The sequence below is a fragment of the Gavia stellata genome, chromosome Z, assembly GCF_030936135.1.
Source record: "Gavia stellata isolate bGavSte3 chromosome Z, bGavSte3.hap2, whole genome shotgun sequence".
Taxonomy (NCBI): Eukaryota; Metazoa; Chordata; class Aves; order Gaviiformes; family Gaviidae; genus Gavia; species Gavia stellata.
Window position 1 is genome coordinate 24,153,626 of NC_082637.1, and position 22,387 is coordinate 24,176,012.

At 36.3% G+C, this 22,387-nt stretch overlaps 1 protein-coding gene across 2 annotated transcripts in view; it reads left to right on the forward strand.

The window, feature by feature from the left end:
- The window catches only part of CWC27 (CWC27 spliceosome associated cyclophilin), a 124,861-nt gene that overhangs the window by 74,323 nt on the left and 28,151 nt on the right, over nt 1-22,387 (forward strand). For both annotated transcript variants that reach the window (XM_059833623.1, XM_059833624.1), the window contains exon 11: nt 12,784-12,881. In XM_059833623.1, coding sequence (XP_059689606.1) covers nt 12,784-12,881 — 98 coding nt within the window. The remainder of the gene's footprint in view (nt 1-12,783; nt 12,882-22,387) is intronic.

Here is a 22,387-nt window from a genome sequence, read left to right on the forward strand (position 1 = left end):
AATAGAATTTTGTGGTGTCATCTGAAGAGTGAAAAATATTTTATCTCTTTTTTTCTAAATTACTGAGATTTTACTGAGTGTCTCCTTGATTCAGATATTAGAAGTCTGCAGTATTTGTGGTTTTCCTACCCTTTTTCATGTTTCCTCTGTCTCATTTTCTTTCTGAAATGAATAATTCCATTTTTCTCCATCTTCATGTCAGGGGTGATTTTCCATGGTGGGAATAATCTTTGTCATCCTTTCTGGAATTTCCTATATTACCGTGTTGGCCATTTTGACATGGGATATCCAGTTTCATTTGTAGTATTCTAAATTGAGCGATATTGGCTGTCTCTTGTACTGCCTCTGTAATACTTTTTGTATTATTCTCCTTAATAAGTGTACATTTTATGTTACTGTTTTCCACAACTATGTATTAGTAGAGGTATTCATTGAGCTGTCACTAGTAAAGGTCAGAGACTTTTCATGAACTCATTCTGTTACTTTAGAGGTGTGTAAGGCATACAAGGGTTTCCCTCTGCAGAGTCTCCTTCCATTTTGTAAGATAATTTAATCAGAATTTCTGAGAACCTGACTGCGGCCATTTGTTCCATTCTTCATTCCTGAGTTAAAAAGATGAGAAATCACCATATTTTGTTTGGGCTTGACTGAGCTCCTGATCTTGGATCTTCCAGAAATGTACCTCATCATGTACCTCACTCAGGTTTTTTCAGAGTATTTAACTTGAAGTATTAACTTCGTCATATTGAGAGGTAATTGCTTATTCTTGTCTCAGTTTGGCTAATTTTTTTTCACCGTGTGCTTTGTTTTCAATCCATTTCTCACCATTTGCTTTCTCTTTTTTAAAAGGCTCATTGTAAAGGCTTTTTGAATATCTAAAGCTGTTCACCTTGTTGTCCATTACTTTGTTTATCTACACCTTCACCAACACATTGGAATGAAACTACTAGATTAGTGAGACAACATAGAGACTCATTGTTCAAGATGGTGTTTATTTTGTCAGTTACTTAAAACTACTCACCAGAAGCTGCCATGAGGTTTACTGTGCTTTCCTTGGTCATCCCTTTTGTTTTAAAGGTACGGTGTTTGTTACTATCTGGTCATCTGATACAGCATTGTTTTTAAGGTGAGTAAGTGGAACAGCCATTCCTGAGCTCCTTCCAGAGGATGTGCTCTGGAGCTTTATCACACTTTAATTGGTTGATATCTCTTCCTCTGACACCTCTGTCTCTGGTCTTATCTCAACTTTATGTCCAAATCAGATCAGGTTCTTAGAGAGTTATCTCCCTAGCATCTTCTTTTCAGAAAGCTGACACAAATCAATAATTTATCTTATCAGCAGTGGTTTTGGTTTACTTTATTATTCCCTTTAATCCCGTGTGACCTAGTGACCTCTTCCTTCTTTTATGTATTCTTGTTTTAGTTAATTCAATCATTTTAGCATTAATACCTTCAGCTGTTTCCTCTTTAAAACTCATCATAGCCCCTTTTATACATCTTCTAACATACGACCTTCTACAATCTATTCTGACAGCCCTAACTTTAGGTTTACAGATACAAAATTATTTGGTATGAATAACCCCTTAAACCTTGCTGTTCAGTCACACTGTTTAATTCCTTGCCTTTCTGGTCCCTTTTTTGTGAGCTTTGCATTGCATCAAACACTTTTTTTGTTTTACAGGAAGCATCCATGTTACTTCTGAAGCATTTAGTACTTTTATCTAAGACATTAGAACTTGTCCAACTTACCTGGTGAAACCACCCTTCTAAATTTTCAGAATGATTTACGGATTTGGTTTGCATCCTCTAAGATGGTCTAGGTTTGAAAGTAAGCATAATTAAAGACAACGATTAGTGGCTAATAGAAAAATATGTTGAATTGGTTTACTAAAAGAGATTCTGCTAAAGTAACCTGTCTTTAGGTATTTCCTGAGCAAAAGTAACCTTTTTTTCTAGACTAAGTGTATATGATAAAACTTACTCTGGATTAATCTGGAGGAAATGTTAAAATGAAGGAGACGGAAATATAGAACAAGAACTGTAAAGTAGGTAAGAAGTTGGTTGAAGGAGAACATAAATTATATTGAGAGAGCAGCTATTGTTTTGGGTCAAATTTATTAGGATAGTTCTTATTTCTGGTTTTCAGTAATACTTTAAATATTAAAAAAAAACCACCAAAGTTTGTTAAAAGAAGCTTGTAGATAGTACAAAGTTGGAAGGTAATGTTAATGAGATAGGAATAACTTAGATAGGAATATCCTAATGGAAATTTGGATGATCTCAAAAGCATGATCATGCAGTGTGGAACTAAAACAAGATTTCATCCTGCAAGCCATCATTCAGAAGTGACAGAGGAGGAGGGAAACCTCTTAATTACAAGATCTGTGAATGACCAATGTGGTGTACTGTTACAAAAAAAGAAAAAAGGCAAATGCATTTCTATCGAGCTTTAAGCAAGGCATTTGCAATCCAGATAGATATACCACTGATCTGGATGAGAGATGCTGGCAGTCTCCTGCAATGTTTCTGTTTATTTGTTTGAGTTTAATAGTGCTGCCTATCTAACATTAGCCAAAGTTAGGTACTTCTCTTACATTGGGAAAATTTAGGTTGTCCTATCTGTTCCAGAATCTGCTGTGAACATAGAAGTACATATAGTGCATAAAATCAGCCTTAAGCTAACTATGATATATGCTTCTGTACATGCCCTAATGCATACATCTGCAGTTTCTGGCAATGTAACTGGTAGCTGAATAATGTAAGCGAAGAAAGTTTGTAGGGAAAGCTAATACCTTTTATTAAGCAAACTGTGGAAGAAAAATAAACTTGCTGAAGAAGAGCTCATGTGCCCTGAAACCTGTGGGTTTTTTTCTCTTTCCATCTGTCTTAGTTGCCATAATGAAATATATTGCTTCTCCCTTAATGTCTGTCGTCTTCTTATGCAAGTTTATACTTCATGGTCAGTCTGCAGGCCCTGCTGTTTAGCTAAGCTTCTCCCAACAGAGTAAAATGATAACATTCTTCATCAGTCTCAGCCTGTGAGAATTCATTGCTCAGTGCTGAGACTGTTGACATACAGTGTAGTTTATAGTTCAGTATGCATAATTACCTTAAAATAGAGTGCCAGTTATCTGATGCTTTAATTATGTGATCTACTTATTTACACTCAGGTTTATGGAAATGGAAAGACAGTAATGGTTGCCCATGTAGTCTTTAATAAACGTCCATTGAAACGTTCAGCATTGAAATCTTTCAGTAGTCCTAGATAAAATACATAAATACTGGCAATTCATCCATAAACTCAGTGCAGAAGTTTTTTAAACAAAGAGTTACAGTACTAATTGCAAACTATAATATACCAAGTACTGTTAAAATAAAAAACACTATTAACTGTTAGCAGTAGCACAGATGTCCATACAGGGCCCAGCAGCTATATTAAAGTATTTCATTTACAAGTTTCCAATGTCAAGACCTGCTGAATATGTCTTCCACTGTTTTTATATCATCATCTTATTTGAGGTACAACTGTGATGTACCATTTGCAGAAGACAGACAGACATATGTCTGACTCCCACAGCAAAACCAGACTGGCAAAAAGACACAGTACATATTCCAAACCCATAATTTTCATTCTCATTTTTACAGTCGTAAAATTCTTGCAGTGCCAGAGATGAACAGTAATGTAATCCAGACAAAAATAAGATTCCTGAACCCTAGAAAAGTCTTAGATCTCCATGCCAAATGGGGGAATTTGCTATCCATTCCAAAAATTGCATGTTCTGCAGGTACCCCAAGGGGCAGAAGGGGGAATATCAGAAAAGGCTTCAAAACTGACGTTGTAGAGCAGACATTTCCCTTGATTCTTCCACACATTCTGCAAATCAGTTGTACAAACATGACATTTTATATTGTTTTGTTTTGTCATGAGAGGTCTCTATTTGGAAATACTATTTGTATTTTAACTTAGAATTGGAATTCTCAAACAGAGTATTATGCATTTTTCAAGAGTATCTAGCAGAAACTGAAAGCTATCATCTGAATAGGAATTCTTCCTCATTTTCCCTGATGTTATTAAGGTGTCCACTTGTCAGTTCTAGAATGGCCTTTCCGTATAAGTCATGGGTGCTAATGATATAACAGGCATTGAAAATTATTAATAAATTTAAGAAAGAGAATATGGAATGTGCTTTTTATGTAATTAATTAATTTGGGAAAAGCAATGTGACTGCCTGTAATAGGAGGGCATTGAATCCAGGACTTCTTTCCAGGCTATTAGCTTACATTATGAAGGGCTAATATTGTACTACAGCTTGATTTTTGTTTGGTTTGTCTAAACTAAATTAGAATCATCTATTCTGCTATGAAATTAACATGAGCAGTGTTAAAGTACTTCAGTATTCATTTTATTTTATTAAGATGTTAAGGGATGCTGCTCATGTAAAAATTAAACTTATGTGACAATCTTGACATGGTTTTATTATGTATAGCATTTTAAAATTACTTTGTAAAATGGGTAAGAGGTGGGTTTTTTCCTTGTTCTGATATGTTTACTTTGAACAACACTTACTAAATAATGTTACCATTTAAGAACAGCCAGTTAGTAATTTTCCTCTGATGCTGCTGAATGAGAAGACAGCAAAAGCAATTGAAAGGAAATTGCCTTTAAAAAAATAAAAACAATGTAATTATAATACCATAAAAAGAGGAAAGGAAATAACATGCCATGGCATCAAAAATAATAGTTTTGTCTAATTCTCGTTATTACAGAAAACAGCACTACCCTGAATTAATTCTTGTTTCAACTACAACATACCTTTTAGAAAAACACCAGGTCCAGTGATGGAGAATACACCATAATCTTTCAGTTGTTCAGTCACTGAATACTTCCTCCATTACAAATGCAGATTTATCTGAATGAATCCTCTGACTGTGAAGTTATCTGTATCATTTTGGCACCATCTAAGTATTTAAGTCTTGAAAGAATGTGGCCTTGTTTAATATTGTTTGTACCAGAATCAGTGAATGACTCTGTGCTAGGGTAACCCTGAGCAGTTTGGGCCCCTCTAGGGGCTTAGGTGGAGTTTAGAGGGGGAGTGGTGAATACTCTGAATTGTAGTGAAGTTTAGACTGGAGCTGGGATAAATTTGGAAATGCACAGAAGGCAAAGTTTTCGGGTATTTTGTGATTAAAATACACGCATCGAATGAGTTTTAGCATCTACTGAGCTTTGTCATCACTGGATGGGGAATACCTAAATTACAGTTTTGAATATAAGCAACCACCTTTTTCCCTAAATCACAGTTGAATAAGGTACTGTGCCTCTCTAGGTCTGATTTGTGTCCATGTATTGTATATATTTTATTAGTTACCGATATATGCTTAAATGAATATGGTAAGGTAAAGTTTATATACATGTCTGCATGAGCATACAAATACAGAGAGACATATATGTGCATAATAGAGAAAGAGGGGTGGTTTTGTGTTTGTGCATAGCAAGTGTATTCATATGGTCACTTACACAAAAGTCACAATTAGTGTTTATTTATGTAGTCAGTTCTCTTTTCTTCTGCCAAAGTGAAGTTGAATATAAAACTTCTCTTTTTTGAATTAAGAAGTTACTTAAATTCAGAAGACCCCTTATTATTTGCAGCAAGACACCTTGTACATGGCACTTAGAAACAAGTTTATGCATTTAACTTAGAATATTTGGCTAAATTCCCAATTGATTTTATTCCTTATTGACTAAGTATTAATTCCATTTTAAAATACAAAAGAAAAATAAAATAGACGTATTAGAAAGCTGAAGCATGGAATATATGGTGTTATAAAGATAACGGCAGAAAACCCTACTATTAAGATAAAAGTATATTGAAATATAAAGCTTTAATACCGGTACAGCTAAAAGCTGAGAGATGGAAGATCTCCTGTAGTAAACAAGCGCTACAAGTGGGTTTTGCATGCATTTTAACCAAGCCAAAAAACAACTGAGCTTGAATCAATAAAATGGCTAAGATACTGAAACTTCATACCGAAGCAATACTGTCATGAGTTTTTCGATCTACACTTGCTCACAGCTCATCAGCTAAGGGCACAGTGTAGCAACTGTGTGCTTGCTTACTTGTGGGTTAGATCCTTAGTGACAGAACCAAGATAAGAGTTATGTTATTAACCTTTAGTCTTGTGTGCAAGCCACTGCTTCCCATTGCATTTCATAGGGATGGAATCTTGATCCACCAAAGTCTGCTTTCTTTCAAATTGAGTAGGAGGATTAAGGTCAAGCAGTCTCCATCAGATTATGTGTGGAGTCTGTACAGCCATATGGATGTCTCTAGGCTTCTAGGGTATTCTAATTTTATATGACTTGTGACAATAATCTCTGAAACAGTCTTAGAATTGGAGTCAAGAAATTTTTGCAGCTTATGTATTGAAACAATCAATGAAAATAATCTTTTAACCTTGGGATCACAGAAAAGAGAGGAGGATTTTTCCAGACCAATACTTTTGCGTGTCTGAGGCCTGCTAACCATGAAGTACATAAAACCGCAAATAAATCATGAAGTACTTCATGCTGTGTTGAAGCTGAGAAAAGGTACTTCTCAGTCATTAGGTGCAAGCTGAATTGTTTGAGATATGTTGATCCACTTTATTGCTGGCTTAGAGATTATCAGTCAACTAGTGTTCATGATTGAATCATAGAATGGTTTGGATTGGAATGGACCTTTAAAGGCCAGCTAGTCCAACCCCCCTGCAATAAGCAGGGACGTCTTCAACTAGATCAGGTTGCTCTGAGCCCTGTCCAGCCTGACCATGAATGTTTCCAGGGATGGCGCATCTACCACGTCTGTGGGGAACCTCTTCCAGTGATTCACCACCCTCATCGTAAAAAATGTCTTCCTTATATCAAGTCTGAATCTACCTTCCTTTAGTATGAAACCATTACCCCTTGTGCTCACTACAGGCCCTACTAAAAAGTCTGTCCCCATCTTTCTTATAAGCCCCCTTTAAGATTGAAAGGCCACAATAAGGTCTCCCCGGAGCCTTCTCTTCTCCAGGCTAAACAACCCCAACTCTCTCAGCCTTTCCTCATAGGAGAGGTGCTCCATCCCTCTGATCATTTTTGTGGCCCTCATCTGGACTCACTTCAACAGGTCCATATCTTTCTTGTGCTGAGGACTCCAGAGCTGGATGCAGTACTCCAGGTGGGGTGTCATGAGAGCAGAGTAGAGGGGCAGAATCACCTCCCTTGACCTGCTGGCCACACTTCTTTTGATGCAGCCCTGGATACAGTTGGCTTTCTGGGCTTTGAGTGCACATTGCTGGCTCATGTCCAGCTTTTGATCCACCAGTACCCCCAAGTCCTTCCCTGCAGGGCTGCTCTCGATCTCTTCATCCCCCAGCCTGTATTGATAGCAGGGGTTGCCCCGACCCAGGTGCAGGACCTTGCACTTGGCCTTGTTGAACCTCCTGAGGTTCACACGAGCCCATTTCTGGAGCTTGTCCAGGTCCCTCTGGATGGCATCCTGTCCCTCAGGTGTGTCAACTGCAGCACTGCTTGGTGCCATCTGCAAACTTGCTGAGGGTGCACTCTATCCCGCTGTCTATGTCATTGATGAAGATACTCAACAGTACTGGTCCCAATACGGACCTCTGAGAGACACCACTTGTCACTGATCTCCATCCGGCCATTGGGCTGTTGACCACTACTCTCTGGATGTAGCATTTCATTTAATTTCTATAACTGAATTGGAAAATTAAAAACAGAATGAAGGGTTATCAAAATATAAGACTTGTTCAGGGATATCCAAATTGAATGTGCAATGAAGTCACACTGGGAAGGAAACATTCTGGTTTAAAAGAAATATGAAATCAGTGAAAAAGAAAAAGGATATGGCTAAGAGTATCAAATTAAAATACAGATGCCAACAAGAAAGGCCAAAAGAGCCAATGAAATATTGATGACATTACCATGATGCTTAAAATAAGCAAGGAAGCGTTTCTTAAACAGTTTAGATTAAAAAGGAGGGGGAAAAGAAACACCAGGGTAGGTTATAAATTAAGTCATCTGCTGTATTAAGGTAGTAAAACCATTATACAGAAAACATAAAATTATTCAATAGGTTTTTATGTTCTGTGTGTGTAAGGGTGGAATAACAAGTTAACATCCATTATAAAGCAGGAAGTTGGGCAGCATCTTTTAAGATTAAGCATGTTCAGCTAACAGGCCTAGCTAACTTAAAAACTTCGGGGAAAATGCAATGCTTTCTGTTCTACTAGTGTTCATTTGTAATAAAAATTGGAAAACGATGAGAATTCCAAAGAGTAGAACTGCTATTTCATAGTCTAATCATGGCAAAAGGTATGATGTAGAGGAATGAAGACAGGTTAGCCTTGCTCCACTCCTAAACCAGGTGTGACAGAATGCTCTGTTTGGTACACTCTTCAGCAAAAAAAACTTACTAAAGTTGTAAATACTGCTGGTTAGTGTGATTTTGTAGGTAGTAGATAACTATGTTGCCTTTTGGGGAAACTGGAGGCAGGGGGATGATACAGCTTTAAAAATGGTTGACTTCTTTGATTTATAAAAATAACTGAGTTGGTAGTGTTTATAGTACAGGTAGATACGTATCAAACATTTGTTTGAAAGTAACTGACATTCTTACTTTTAAAAAGTCTTTATAAGAAAATAATAGGGTACATTAGAACAGACCATTACAAATAATTTGAATTGAATACCTAAGTGCCCACAAAGCAATAAAAAAACCTTGTAATACAACTAAATACCAGGTTATACAATTGGAAATCGGAAATGCAGGTTGTAGCTGCAGGATAGCACAACTGCTGAATGACGTTTTTAGAAAGAAGTGAGTAAGAGGTGAGTTTAGAGTCATTGTGCAAAATAATGTGAGTGCTCAGTGCAGTGATGACCTTGTGTTCCTTGGTGAGTTAAAACTAAGCTACCAAGTATACCACCAGCAGAGCCCTACAGGAATGCTGGAACCCATGAGCATGTCTGATTCTGAAGTCCATGTTCAAAAGGATTGTGGAAATACTGCAGGGAGGTCTGAAGTAGACAGGAGTGATTAAAGCTAGGAGAACATTCTTTCCTTTAAAAAGAACTCTTAAAAAAGTATAAATTACTTAGTCTGCTGAAGAGAAGCCTGAATAGTGACCAAGATAACAGCATAGAGGTGTTTGTTGATCATGCATTCAAATACTTTACTAGGAAAGCTGATGCCTTCACCATTCGTGGTGTGTTTAGGGTGTAACTAGATTTCAGCCTGAAGTTACCCAAGTTCTCATAGCTCCTGGATTCTGGAGTTCCTCTCAGTCCTATCAAACTGATACACAGTCCTATCAAACCGAGCCACAGTTGAGCCAGAAATTCAAAGAGATTCCTAGACTTGATTTCACTAGAAATTTTCTAGGTAAAATAATTTTATTTGTTCTGAGGAAGTAATCTGAAAATTCTGGAGTTACACAGTTTGTTCTGAAACTGTTTGGCTAGACTTTTTTCTGTTTTCTGCAGAATGAATATTCTGATTGCAGTCAACTCTGAGTAGGAAAAATGAGTAAGTCTTTTGATACTGCTATTTCATTCTATTTTTAGACTTCAACAGGCAGCTTTTTGGATTTTCTTTTTTCTTATAGTGCTTCTTGGAGCTAAGTCTCCTAGAGAGTTTTGGCAATGTTACACAGAGAAAAAGAATGTGATCTATACATCTTGTCTTTGGAAACACTCAATATATAATACATTGTATGCATGCATGCATATACACACACACATATACAGAGAATTATTTCTTTTCTTGATCTTGCATACAGAACAGATGATTGGGACAGTTATGACCAATGTGCTTGGCCCTAGGATAGTATAAGCCTATTGGTAAAGTTGTTTAACAGCTGTTATCTTTCAGGATGTTCCAACTGCAGTCAGAAAAAGATATCGAGGGTTATGTAGTTAAGAGATTGTAGTAATTACAGAAAAATAATTAGGCTAAGCTACTTCAGATACAAGGCTAAAAGCTGTTGTTTATGTATAACCTAACGCTAGCCAAGTTGTGGCTTTTATTTACTATAAAATGTAGTTTAATTTCAAAAGCAATTAAAAAAAAATCACTGGTAGTAGGAAATTTGGTCCATTTTGCCTAGTTTTATAAGAAATTTCTGCAAGATGGAACCCAGCTTGGTACTTAAGCAATTTCACTGAAATGTTCTTCACGAATGATGATGAGATAAAAGATTAGTATTTTAAAAAATGAGCTACTTTTCTGTTTTCAAAATATGAAATTTAGGAAGGAAATACTTTTTGGTTTTGTATGCAACCTTGACAATGCCATTTCAGGAAGAGAAAAAGCAATTGCATATTACTTATTTGTTTTCCATTTATGCATTTTGGCCCTTCAAAATGTTGGTAAGTAGGCAGGGGAGGAGTTTACACCTGCTCTGGAAGTACCTCTCTGTGTTGAGGGAGGAAGGCCAGCTTCCAGGCTGCAGGAAGTAGCAAGAAGAGGAAGAAGCAGGGAGCAAGAGCAAGAGGAGAGTGTACAGCATAGCAGTGGGACCGAGAGAGCAGTGAGACAAGCATAGAGCAGACAGAGCTATGCCTCTGTAGTGACAGGGACAGGAGGCAACTGCATAATTGGCTACAAACCAACAGCTAGGTTATGTGAAACCTGAGTGCAAATGTACTGCATGCGAAGACGTATGCTTCAAAGATGTAGGGAGTAGATACAGACTGATTTGTAGTCCCTTATTTTGATTCTGCTCTACCTCATCAATTTGACATTTTCCTGTTTACAAAAAGTCAGTTATATCTAGTTCTGTTCCAGTAAATCTGGCTTGTCAGTATAGCCTGGCTTTCCTATCAGTCAGTTCTTGTGGCTTCCTCTTTAGCATGCAGGCTTTTTGGATTACCGTTCTCATCAACCTAACTTGGTAAAGTGAGTCGAGAAATAAAAAATGCAAGAAGTGTGGGGTCTATAAGAGCAAAGCATCGAAGTCCTTTATTGACCTAGTACGGATCATAGAGGGAGTTTGAAAAATCATTTTAGAATTAGGCTCTCTAGGAATTAGGACCTTATGTGTTCTGTATAAAAACCTCTTTCCATTGGAAAAAAAAAAAAAAGGGGGGGCGGGGGGTGAATAGTTGTCACTAGCTAGTTCATTCTTCATTCCACAATAGCTTAAGATAACTGAGAGAAAGAGTAAGTGTGTCCCTCTTACAGGAGAAATTCTGATGTGCTAGGCTCTGTTATTCCTAAGTGCTGTTTGTAACCCCCTCTTGCTGTGTTGCTGTCACTACATTCTGGCACTCTAAATATTTTAAACATATAACTTTTATTGACATGTATATTGTTCCTGCTGTACAACTTCTATAAGTAAATGTTGCAGTATGCTAGATTAGTGTGGTAATGCAGCTTGCTTACCATATTATTCCCAATTTATATAAAAGCAATAGTTACTTGGGTTAAACATGTCTCTTTATCTTTCCCCTAGGATTTTCTTCTCAGGATAGAAAAGTAGAACTGTAGTCTTCTGCAAAAGCTGTTAAACTGACTTAGTGTAGCTTCTGCCATGCTGTTGAAAATTAAGACCTACTGCTGTAGTTGACCGAATACCTTTACAATGGCAGTCTTCTTTTTCTAGTGCTTCTCACAAGCTCTGTATTTGTGCACACATGCAAGTGAAAATGAAGTTCAAAAGAAGTCATCGCCCCACAATTCCAAGTCCTTGCTTAAAAAAGGCTGTTGTGTTGTGAGTAATGGTATTACAGTTGAGAATTGAGGTACATAAAACAGCTGCAGGGAGATGCTTGCATGCCACGTTCCTGCATTGTAATGATTTCAGCTGTTCATTGACTTTGATGAATCCTAAATCAATCAGAACTTGCCTTTCTTTGACAAAATAGTGGGAAATACAGATTCTAACACCAGAAAAGCTTGAAGCAGTTACCAGTTCTTTTCCACTTGTAACCATTAGACTGGCACAAACAGCACGAGCTGAAATTCAAGAAATTCCATTTAAACATACAAAAGAGCTTTTTTGCATTGAGGGAGGTCAAGCAGTGGTTGCTCGGAGAGGTTGTGGAGTCTCCGTCTTTGGATGTTCAAAACCTAACTGGACAATGCTCTCAGCAACTTATTCTGGCCCTGCTTTGATCAGGGGAGCTGGACTGGCTGATCTTCATAGTTCCCTACCAACTTGTGATTCCATCAAGACAGATATTTCATTCAATATTGGCTTGCAAATTTTGCTTTCTTCTTTCTAGTGTTATTTTTTTGTAAAATTTGTAAAATGAAAGGAATTTTCATATGTAATAATTGTCACTTTGTCACTTAACAACTACATTACCTGTCCATCTAAGAAATCCAGGATGCTAAGATTTATTACTTCAGTAAATAGAATTTTATAACACATGTATTATATATCTGGCAGTGCCTCTGTTTCAAATTCTCTTTGTGTTGTTCTCATGGTTAAATATTACAATGTTAAATTAAAAATACAAATGGGGGTTCTTTGTTTTATTATTCACGTCCTTGACATATTTCTAATGGGGTCTTAAAATAAGTCGTTTATTATGTTCTTTTGTTTTCTCTGCTCATGAAAATATGAACTTTCTTAGGTTCTAATTGATTTTTAAGCCATGTTCCTAGCATCAGTGAGTCAGTACATTCCCTTTGTTTATAGCAGAGATTTACTGCCCATTAACTTTGATTCTGTTTCTCCTGAGTGGCTTTACATTCCTAGAAGATTAAATTCTTGTAAATATTTTTCTCTTTGCAGTGAGGAGCTACGGAAAGAAGCGCGACAGCTGAAACGTGAACTGCTGGAAGCAAAGCAGAAAAAAGAAGAAAGAGCTTTAAAACCCAAAGAAAAGGAAGGTAAGAGTATATTATAGCAGGTGTTGGGTAGATCTCCAGTTAACATTCTGGTTTTAAAGTTTTTTAGTAGTTTTGTGTTTCATGTGGGTAAATGTGGACACTATATTGTTGAAATGTAGATTATTTTTTTCCCAAGAAAATCAGTTTTCCTTAAGAATGGTAGTAATCTAAGGATGCCAGTATATAAATATATTGTACAGGTAGCATTTGTTCTTTCAGACGAGGTAGTATTTGTCCTTCCAAATGTTCTTTAGTTACATCTGTGTCGTTGGTCAAGCTTCTGGATTTGAAATATCATGGCATATGATTGAGTTCTTTGATGGGGACATACATGTTCTGACCTCTGACTTGGAAAGTCTTCTTGACATTTTGACTTGAAAAGATGCTTAAATGCATATGGTTAACTTTGAACTCAAAGCTACTGACTTCAAACTTCTGTGCATCTAATGACACTAGTGGAACTCAAATTCAGAAAGCCAGTTCCATGTTTATTTTCCATAAAATGGGATCTTCCGATGTCCACTTCTTTGTCAGTCAAATTTTATATGCTATTTCTTTCTAAATATGCCTAAATTGCTAAATTTATAGTAGTATGTAAGGTGCGTGTTTTAGTGCAGATGGATGTAACAGCCTTTGTTAGCTGAAGTGAAGAAAAAAAAAAAGGACTAGTTTTTAAGCACTCTGGAGTTACTAGACACATTTCTGGAGTGGATTCTTGGTCCAGTTCTCAATACCATAAGAAATCTGGCAGAAAATACAAAATTATTCAGAAAAATTTCCAGATGACACACAATTTAGAAGAGTGGTGGGAAGTATAACATCATTTTTAGAAAAACTCTTCGATTCTCTTGAATAACAGGTGAGCTTGGACAGCAACCAGTTGGACAAAAAACCCACAGTATCTTGAACTTGTATATGAAATCTGGCACCAAATTTTACGAAGTAGTGGCTCTGAAAAAGTTCTGGGAATCATGCTCAATCACTGAATGAATATAAGCTCTCATTGGCCAGATAATGAATGCTGTCACTGGCAATGTAAAAAAAGAACTGCAAGGAGAAGTGTAGGAAAGGTAGAGAGTAGTCCTTATGTACAAATATGATTAATTATGTCAAATAGTGCCATGTAGGACAGTTGTAATACTATTGCTTAAACATTATCCCTGTTCTGGTGCCAGTCAGAGTACTTTTTGTGGAGTAATTTGAATAAATCCACCTTTACAGTGACAGACTAAAGTAATACTTGGGCAACACTCATAGTTACTACTATGATACAATTTTGAAGGATACCTTCTGTTCAAGGAAAGGGAGCTTGTATATTAGGATTGTTGGTTTCTTTACTTTCTTTGAAATAAATAGCAGGTAGGAGATAAACCTGCTGAAAATCTGTAGGTAACAGCTAATGATGAAAACAGTCTTGAATAATCTTGGCTTTTCTTTTTGTGATTATTGTCAGAGCACAGGAAGGGGTCTGTTGCAGTACCTGTTGAGAAAGAGATATGGCAGGAAAGAACCTATTCAACAAGTTCTTGGAGTATCTAGCTAAAAATTCTAAAAATAAACATTCTAAAATTTAAGACAAAATTTAAAAGACCTTAAATGAGATGCAAATGGTGAAGGGCAAAATGATTAATGAAAATACAGGAGACGAACGAGCAAGAAGAGAGTTGGTTGTCTTTGGCTAAACAAAGAGGAAATAAACTTGAATACTTGTTTTCACTCTGTCTTTAGCATAGCAGTCAACTTTGATTATGTAGTTACATATGATCAGTGACATAGAAGGAAGTGTTCAGGTACAGAACAAGCAACTAGGGACTACTTAGATAAATTAGGTGCATTAAAGTAGTTCGAACTTCATGGCATTCACTGAAGCATATTAGGGAGTTGGCTAAAGCAGTCCCAGAGACATTAACATTAACAAAAGTTTAACAAAATGCTTTAAGAGAATTGTTTGTAATCAAACTGGAAAGCAGGATTCCTGGGAATGTGTTTATTAGGGATCTGGAGAAAACAACAGATTACCTTTAGTAAATTTGCAGACAAAAAAAACATATGGGACAGGGAAGGGGAAGATGAAAGAAAAAAATAAAGAAAAAGGCAAACTTATATGCAAAAGTTGCGTTTTCACATGCAGTTGTTAAAGTGAAGAGCTGAGTGGCTCACTCTCTTCCCTTCCACAAGTCCATGTTGGAGCTTTTACTGATCTGATTCAGGTTAAATTGGAAGAAAGTGTTCCTATTTTTCTTTGGTAGGATTTTGTAGTTTTGTGCTGAGTTGGTAGATTGAGTCAGTTCTTAGAAGTAAAAAGCCAGGTCAAGGTAAACAAAATATTTTTACCTTGGGAGATCTCAGGGAAAAAAGATTATTATAGTAAGTGATTTGTATCTCTCTCACAAATTATGAGTTAGTTGCACAAACACAAGATGTTAGGTAGCACTTAGGCAGCTTAAAATCTAGGAAACATAATAAGTAGAAAGCTGAGAGCAAGTTGATATTGCCATGCTAATGAAAAAGACTAAAGTGTACTGTAAAACATATAAAATAGACTGTTGTATGCAAGACAGACTCATGAGCAGCTCTTTAGCCTGAATCCTTTGCCCAGTTTTGGCGATTGCACTCGAAAAAAGATACAAGGCATTTTAAGGAAGAACAGAGGAGAGCAACAAAGGTGATTGATGATCTGGAAAGCATAATATTTGAAGACTGGAAGAACTGGGGCTGCTTAGTTTAGAGAAGAGATGACTTTGTAAAAGGAGACATATTAATGATCATCAAGAATGTTAAAGGCTACCATGGAGAGGAAATTATTCTATGTAATCCCTGCAGAGAGGACAGGAGATAATGGGCTTCAATTGCAGCTAAAGAGATTTAGGTTAAATGTTAAAACTTCCTAAAGAAAAGTATTGGAATAGATGACCTACAAAGTACAAGTTCTCAATAGTAGATTAGGCAAATACTTCTTAGGACTGATGTAGAAAAGGTTGATCCTGCCTTTTGGGAAGGATGGGCTTAGATGTTCAGTTTTTCAAGGTTCTGTGAAGCACAACTTAATCAAAAGAAAGGTAAGATGTTACCTGGAAGAAGGTTTTGATGTGGAGGAGAAACTAAGCATTTTGTTAATGATGATAGTAGTTAGGTGGAAGCATTACTAAAAGCATATTTATCATCACCATGAGTCTTTAAATTATAAGCAGTTAAAATTAAGGCTTGGTTGTAGGTTTGCCAAAATAATTCAGTAAGACAGTCCTCTCTTTACATTTTGCCTTCTCTTCAAATAACTTATTCTGGTTATCTAGTGAGTTATTTTGTCTATACCCTGAAAAGAGAAAGTCAATGTCCTAATGATGTTTCCCTTTTTGAGGAAGTCTTGCACACAGAAATGTAATTCACCGTATGATCAAAAGAAGTAAAAAACTTTCTGGTGGTAGAGAATCTACCATTACAAAATCTGCACCCAAAGAATAAATGTAAAAAACTCATTAAACAGAATTGATACGGTCTTGAAGGAGGGGAAACAGTTCCTACATTTAGCTAGAATGAACATGTAGTGCTTGAAGGTGATGACTGAAAGGCAAATGAAAGATTTACTGTATAACTGGCATATAGTTTGGATTATAAAGGATTCTGGATTAAATATAAGAGCAGCTTTAATTAAGAGATGAGTTTATATCAGAATTTACTGAGCATTACCACATGGTCTTTTCATTAGACATTTAATTGAAAAATTCATTAATGGTCCTCTGTCTAGCTGTGGATGCATATTGACACTGGTAGCATAAAATAGCCATAAGGTTGCCATAAGTACCATGTATTTTGAAACCAGAATTTAGAGAAACCGATATAGCAAATTTTAAAATGTTAATCATTGAGGGAAAGCATGTAAACAAAATAAGTAGTTGTGATCATATTCTCTTCTGTGAATAGCTAGTTTTGCCAAACATGATGGCCCTGTAGGATAATTGCAAATATTCTTTGCGAAAAGGTTTTGTTTATAAATAAATAAAATTTATAATCTCCTATTCCTGCTTCTAAGGGATTTCTTTGGTGTCTAATAAAATCCATATATTAACAGCTAGGTAAATAATCAAAACTTACTTTTTTGGTTTTCTTCATCCATGCTTTAATATTTTTTTTTACCTCTAAATCCTATTCAAGCTCTCAGTTTGGATATTTTTTTCAGAGCCAGCAGCAGTCAAACCAGAGCAAGGTAGAGAGTCAAGCTTAAGTAAATTTTTTAATCTGACCTTAAAAGTTCAGGAGTCAGATTGTCTTTGCTAATTTGTCAGGACAACAGCTCACTTGTCAGTATTGCCAAAATTAAGACTAAGAGGGAGGAACTGAGCTTGTAAATGAAGGAGATATTTTAAAATGTAAGGTAAGTGTCTTTTGCAGCATTTTGCAGATCTCTTTGTGTATGTCATTTGAAGTTTCATTTACTGTCTTTAGTGAGTAGATTTTTTACTAAGGAAGTAGATTTATTTAGTAAATAAATTTACTGTCTAAATTTGTTTAGTAAGGAAGCTTTCTGTCTTTACAGAATCAAGAATAACAATAGCATATTCTGTGCTGTGGGATGCTGGGTCCACATTTGTGATATATAGGAAAAACTAAGATTCTAGAAATACATTTTCAATTTTTCAGGGAAAAGGAAAGTGCTTTGTTTTTCTTATTTAAAAGTAAATAAAATGTATCAAAGTATCAGCTACACCAGAATCCACCTAAGGTTCTCAAACATTAAGACTTGATGATTAAGTAACATGCTTAAATTATTTGTAATACAAAAATAATTAGGTGATGAAACTATTTAACGTTTTCCTGTTGACTGCCTTTGTCTTGACTTCAGCTGATGTCAAAGTGTCAAAATGCTGGCAGCATCAACTGGCACTTGCTACATATCTCTTCCTATAATGCTGTCTTTCTGATTAGTTACTACCATTTATATAAAGTTTGTTAGCATAAAGTTTAAAACGGTCAATTTTTACAATGGAAAGAACAGGTACAATTGCATGATAGGTATGTTTCTGTTAAAGGATGAAAGAACTTGCAGACTTGAAGAATACCTGGGGAAAGTTGAAATTTTAATAGAAATTTTAAGTAAAAGGTTACATCTACGTTAGTGTTTTACCACAGACCAGATGTGCGCTTTTGGAAGAAACCATGCTGGAAGATGCATTCCAGGAGCACACCTGATGAGCTCCAATTGGTAGTCTAAAATAGAACAGCCCCAAAAATATATAGTGATCGTAGCAGGGCCTCAGCATAACATTTTGCTCCTGTTTCATAATATTGTTGGGTAATGATGAAGTAGCCGAAGTTTTCCTCTTTTGTGAATTTCAGCCAAACTAGAGGTGACCCAAAGCCAACACAAAAGTGATCCAGAGCTAACTGCCTAAATTTTTAAAATGTTTGAGTCTGTTTGCACTTATGACAAAGCTTTTATTTTCATCATGATTCGTATGGAGCTAAAAGCAGTTTTCTGAAATTTCCCTTTTTCACTCTAGCCAGATACTCATATTCTTTCTCTAAAGTCTGTTGGAATATTTCAGTTCTAAAGCATCAGCTTTGAAGAAGATACAGATGAAAATTTAGAATATATGTTAGAAAGATGAAGTAGCTGCTTGTGACTACTAACCTAATAATACTGCTGTCTTGTAGTGGATAGTAATTAAGAAGCCTAATTTCATTGAGCAAAGACCTTTAAACTCTCTTAATTGTGAAAACACTTGGAGTTGCAAATATTTGTAAGTTTTTATAAAATTAGCATGGAACTTCACTTTGGTCTGTGTAACGTCCAAAACAAGACAAGACCAGCCCCAAAACTGAGCCCTGGGGGACTCTGCTTGTGACCGGCCACCAACTGGATTTCACTCCATTCACCACAACTCTCTGGGCTCCACCATCCAGCCAGTTTTTTACTCAGTGAAGAGTACACCTGTCTAAGCCTCGAGCCGCCAGTTTCTCCAGGAGAATACTGTGGGAGACAGTGTCAAAGGCTTTACTAAAGTCCGGGTAGACAACGTCAACAGCCTTTCCCTCATTCACTAGGAGGGTCACCTGGTCATAGAAGGAGATCAGGTTGGTCAAGCAGGACCTGCCTTTCATGAACCTGTGCTGGCTGGGACTGATCCCTTGGTTATCTTCAACATACCACTCTCTACAGTTACCTGAAAGGGGGTTGCAGAGAGGTGGGTGTTGGTCTCTTCTCCCAAGTGACTAGCGACAGGACAAGAGGAAATGGCCTCAAGTTGTGCCAGGGGAGGTTTAGGCTGGATATTAGGAAAAATTTCTTTACTGAGAGAGTGGTCAGGCATTGGAACAGGCTGCCCAGGGAGGTGGTAGAGTCACCATCACTGGAGGTGTTCAAAAAACTTGTAGACGTAGCATTGCAGGACATGGCTTAGTGGGCATGGTGGTGTTGGGCTGATGGTTGGACTGGATGATCTTACAGGTCTTTTCCAGCCTTAATGGTTCTGTGATTCTGTAATGTCACCTCACTATACTGTACTTTATGATTGCTGTGTTATCAAAATTGAAAGAGGACTGAGTATTTACACTGGAACTTATGACTATTGGAAAAACATTGTTGGAAAACTATGAATTTACTAATCATTAAGAAAGAAAAGTAAATGTCACTAAATACTAGATTCTACTACGGCAAGTACTAGATTGGGGGAGGGAAGAAAAGCTGTGGAAAATGTCATTGAAAATAAATTGAGAGTCATGTTGGGATGTTAAAAGGTTATTTCTTTAGTATTAAGGAAGAATAACTTCATGCACAAACTCATAAAATAAAGAAATTGGGAAAGCTACAACAGTGAAAGAAATTTCAGGTTTGTACTAGAAGACAAACTGAACATGAATTTACGTTGTGATATGGCTGTGATTGTGTGGTCATTGTTACAAAGGCATTAACAGTAAAAGCACAGTTGTATTGTTGCCCTTGGTTCCAAGTATTGTACCACCAAAAAATATATTGAACAATTGGATACAAATGGACAAAAAAGCCCCAAAACTAGCAGAAGACTAGGTGAACTAATTTATTAGGAGATACTTGAGGATATGTCTAATTTAGGTAGGGAGTGGGATGGAAGGGTGGAATCTTAAGTATTTAAAGATGGTAAGTGGAAGGAATGAAGGATACCTTTACTGTGAAACAGCCATTTACAACTGCAGAATAACAGAAGAGACTTTAGAAAAACTTTAGTTTGAATATAATGAAGTCTAACAGGAGTAAAATGGTGTTGTACCTGAGCAAGTAATTTTGCCCCAAAGTTAAAAGCATTTATTATATCTCACTTAGTTCCCTTAGTAGTTTTTTGTTTATTGGCCTGAATTTTCATCAGTGCAATAGAGCTGTCAACATGCAGATGTTATCTGCTAAATGTACAACAGTTTACCTATTCCACATTAGTTTACAGATAAGAAATTGCATCTATTTAAAAAGGACTACTGTCAGGAAATGAATGTGAGATTTTTCCATTGTTCTCAGCCTGTCCTCTTGGGGAATGTGGGATGGAGAGTGACTTGTGTCATGCTGTACCAGGTATGTTTATGCAGATGGTGCAGACACTTGCACAGTGTCTGCCTGTGCTCTGAGCTGGCTGCATTAGGAGAAAAAGCTAGTTCAGAGGCTGTGTAACTCCATTAATATGATTCTGTGCTTGATTAATAAACACTGCATCTCAGCCAAAACTTGCAACTGTAACAGGAGAAAGTCACTGAAGACCACAGAACTGTGAGAATAAGGCTTAGGTTATACTGGACTTTTTGCAGGATCAGGTCTAATTCTGAGAGGACACTAATGAATGGGTGGCAGCACAGCACATCTATTTTACATTCACTGACAGATTTTTATTAGTATTGGTATCACATTTAGTATCACTACTTCAAATTTTCATGTTACATATCATGCCTACCTTATTTTTTTTTGTATTCAGAGATGATTGAAGCGAAGGAAGATTGGGGGGTGAAAATTGAAGTGCTTACATTGTTTCGCAAGGACAGAGAAAAAAACCTAATTCCCTCCATACATGTTTGATTATAACCAGCCTTCCAATTTGTGAATAAGATTGTTGACTATGCCAAACTGCTGTCAAGACCTTACTTTAAATAAGATGTTTTTCTTTTATGTGACATTTGCTGTAGTGATGCCAGAAATTACATCAAATGCTATAATTTGAGTGCTGAATTACTTTAGCATTTTGAAGTTCTTAATCAAATATTTGAAAAAGATACACTTTTCAAAGTCCAATAGTGTAAACCTGTGAATATACTTCAATGAAATTTGCTTTAGATAAATACCATCTGCCCAGTTGTTTAACTATATGTTGGTTTTAAATAGTGGTAGTATTTAGGAAGTAGTATTTTAGTTTTTCTTGTTAGAACATTTTTGTAAACTGTCTGATAATCTGTGGATGATGAAATTTAGTTGTCACACGTGAGAAAACAGAAAAGCTACAAAATACTATCTGAGCAGAGAAACTTAACAACTAATGTAAAAACCAACATTCAAGTGTAAGAATGCTACTGAGGCATGAAGTATTTTCTGCTTTGTTTTTAATTGTGGTGTATGGGAATCGAATGATTGAAGTGTTTAGAAAACTCGCAAAATCTAGCAAGAATGCCAATTTAAGATTATGTATTATTTCTGTTTTATTATTTAATTTGGGTAATGTCAGTGGCACTTAAATCTTTAAGTCCTGTCTTACACAGAAAGATGCTGTCTTGAAGTCTGAGACTTAAACAGAGTTGTGCACCCTTGAGAACATAATGAAAACAACAAAATCCAAATTTTCGTGGCTTGGGAATTATGCAGCATAAATACATTAAGTATGAAGATTTTGCAGTATATACAGTATAGCTGCATTGTATTAAAGTATGCATCTTGAATGTGTCACTTTTGCAAACCTTTATGTTTTCTTCCACTATTTACATTTTTTTCCTTATTTAATCTCATAAAATAATACCCATCATCCCTATTCAGTCGCTTCCCTGCTAAAGTGAATGCTTTTTCCTCTTGTCTCTCTGTCTGCAAAAGAAGAGAGGACAAAAACCTCACTGTAAGCCAGCTTTGATTTTAGTAGTAATCTTAAGCATGTGCTCAAAATCAACTGACGTTAGAAAATTAACCATGTTTTAGACTGCGACTGTGTGCAGAAAAGATTCACTAGAAACTTCCACTGTTGCGTATTAAAGTTTACACTGTTTTACAAATCAGTGGGCTCTGCTCTTTCAAAGGAATGTTTTGAAGCTCTAGGAATTACCTAAGATTTTATTATTTGAGTTGGCTAAATGAACTAGTAAGTTTGTTCTAGAACTGTTGCTTTTTTCACTGCAGCAAACTGAAAATCCAGTAATCAGTCCAACCCTAGAAGCTCATTCTGTAAGCAAATCTATGCAGTTATTCACTGTTAGTAAATATTTCCTGACTCTTACCTAACTTGAAAGCAAACAGTGGCTCTTCAGGAACTTAGGCAGGCGAGGGCTATAGTGACAGTAACTGAATAGTA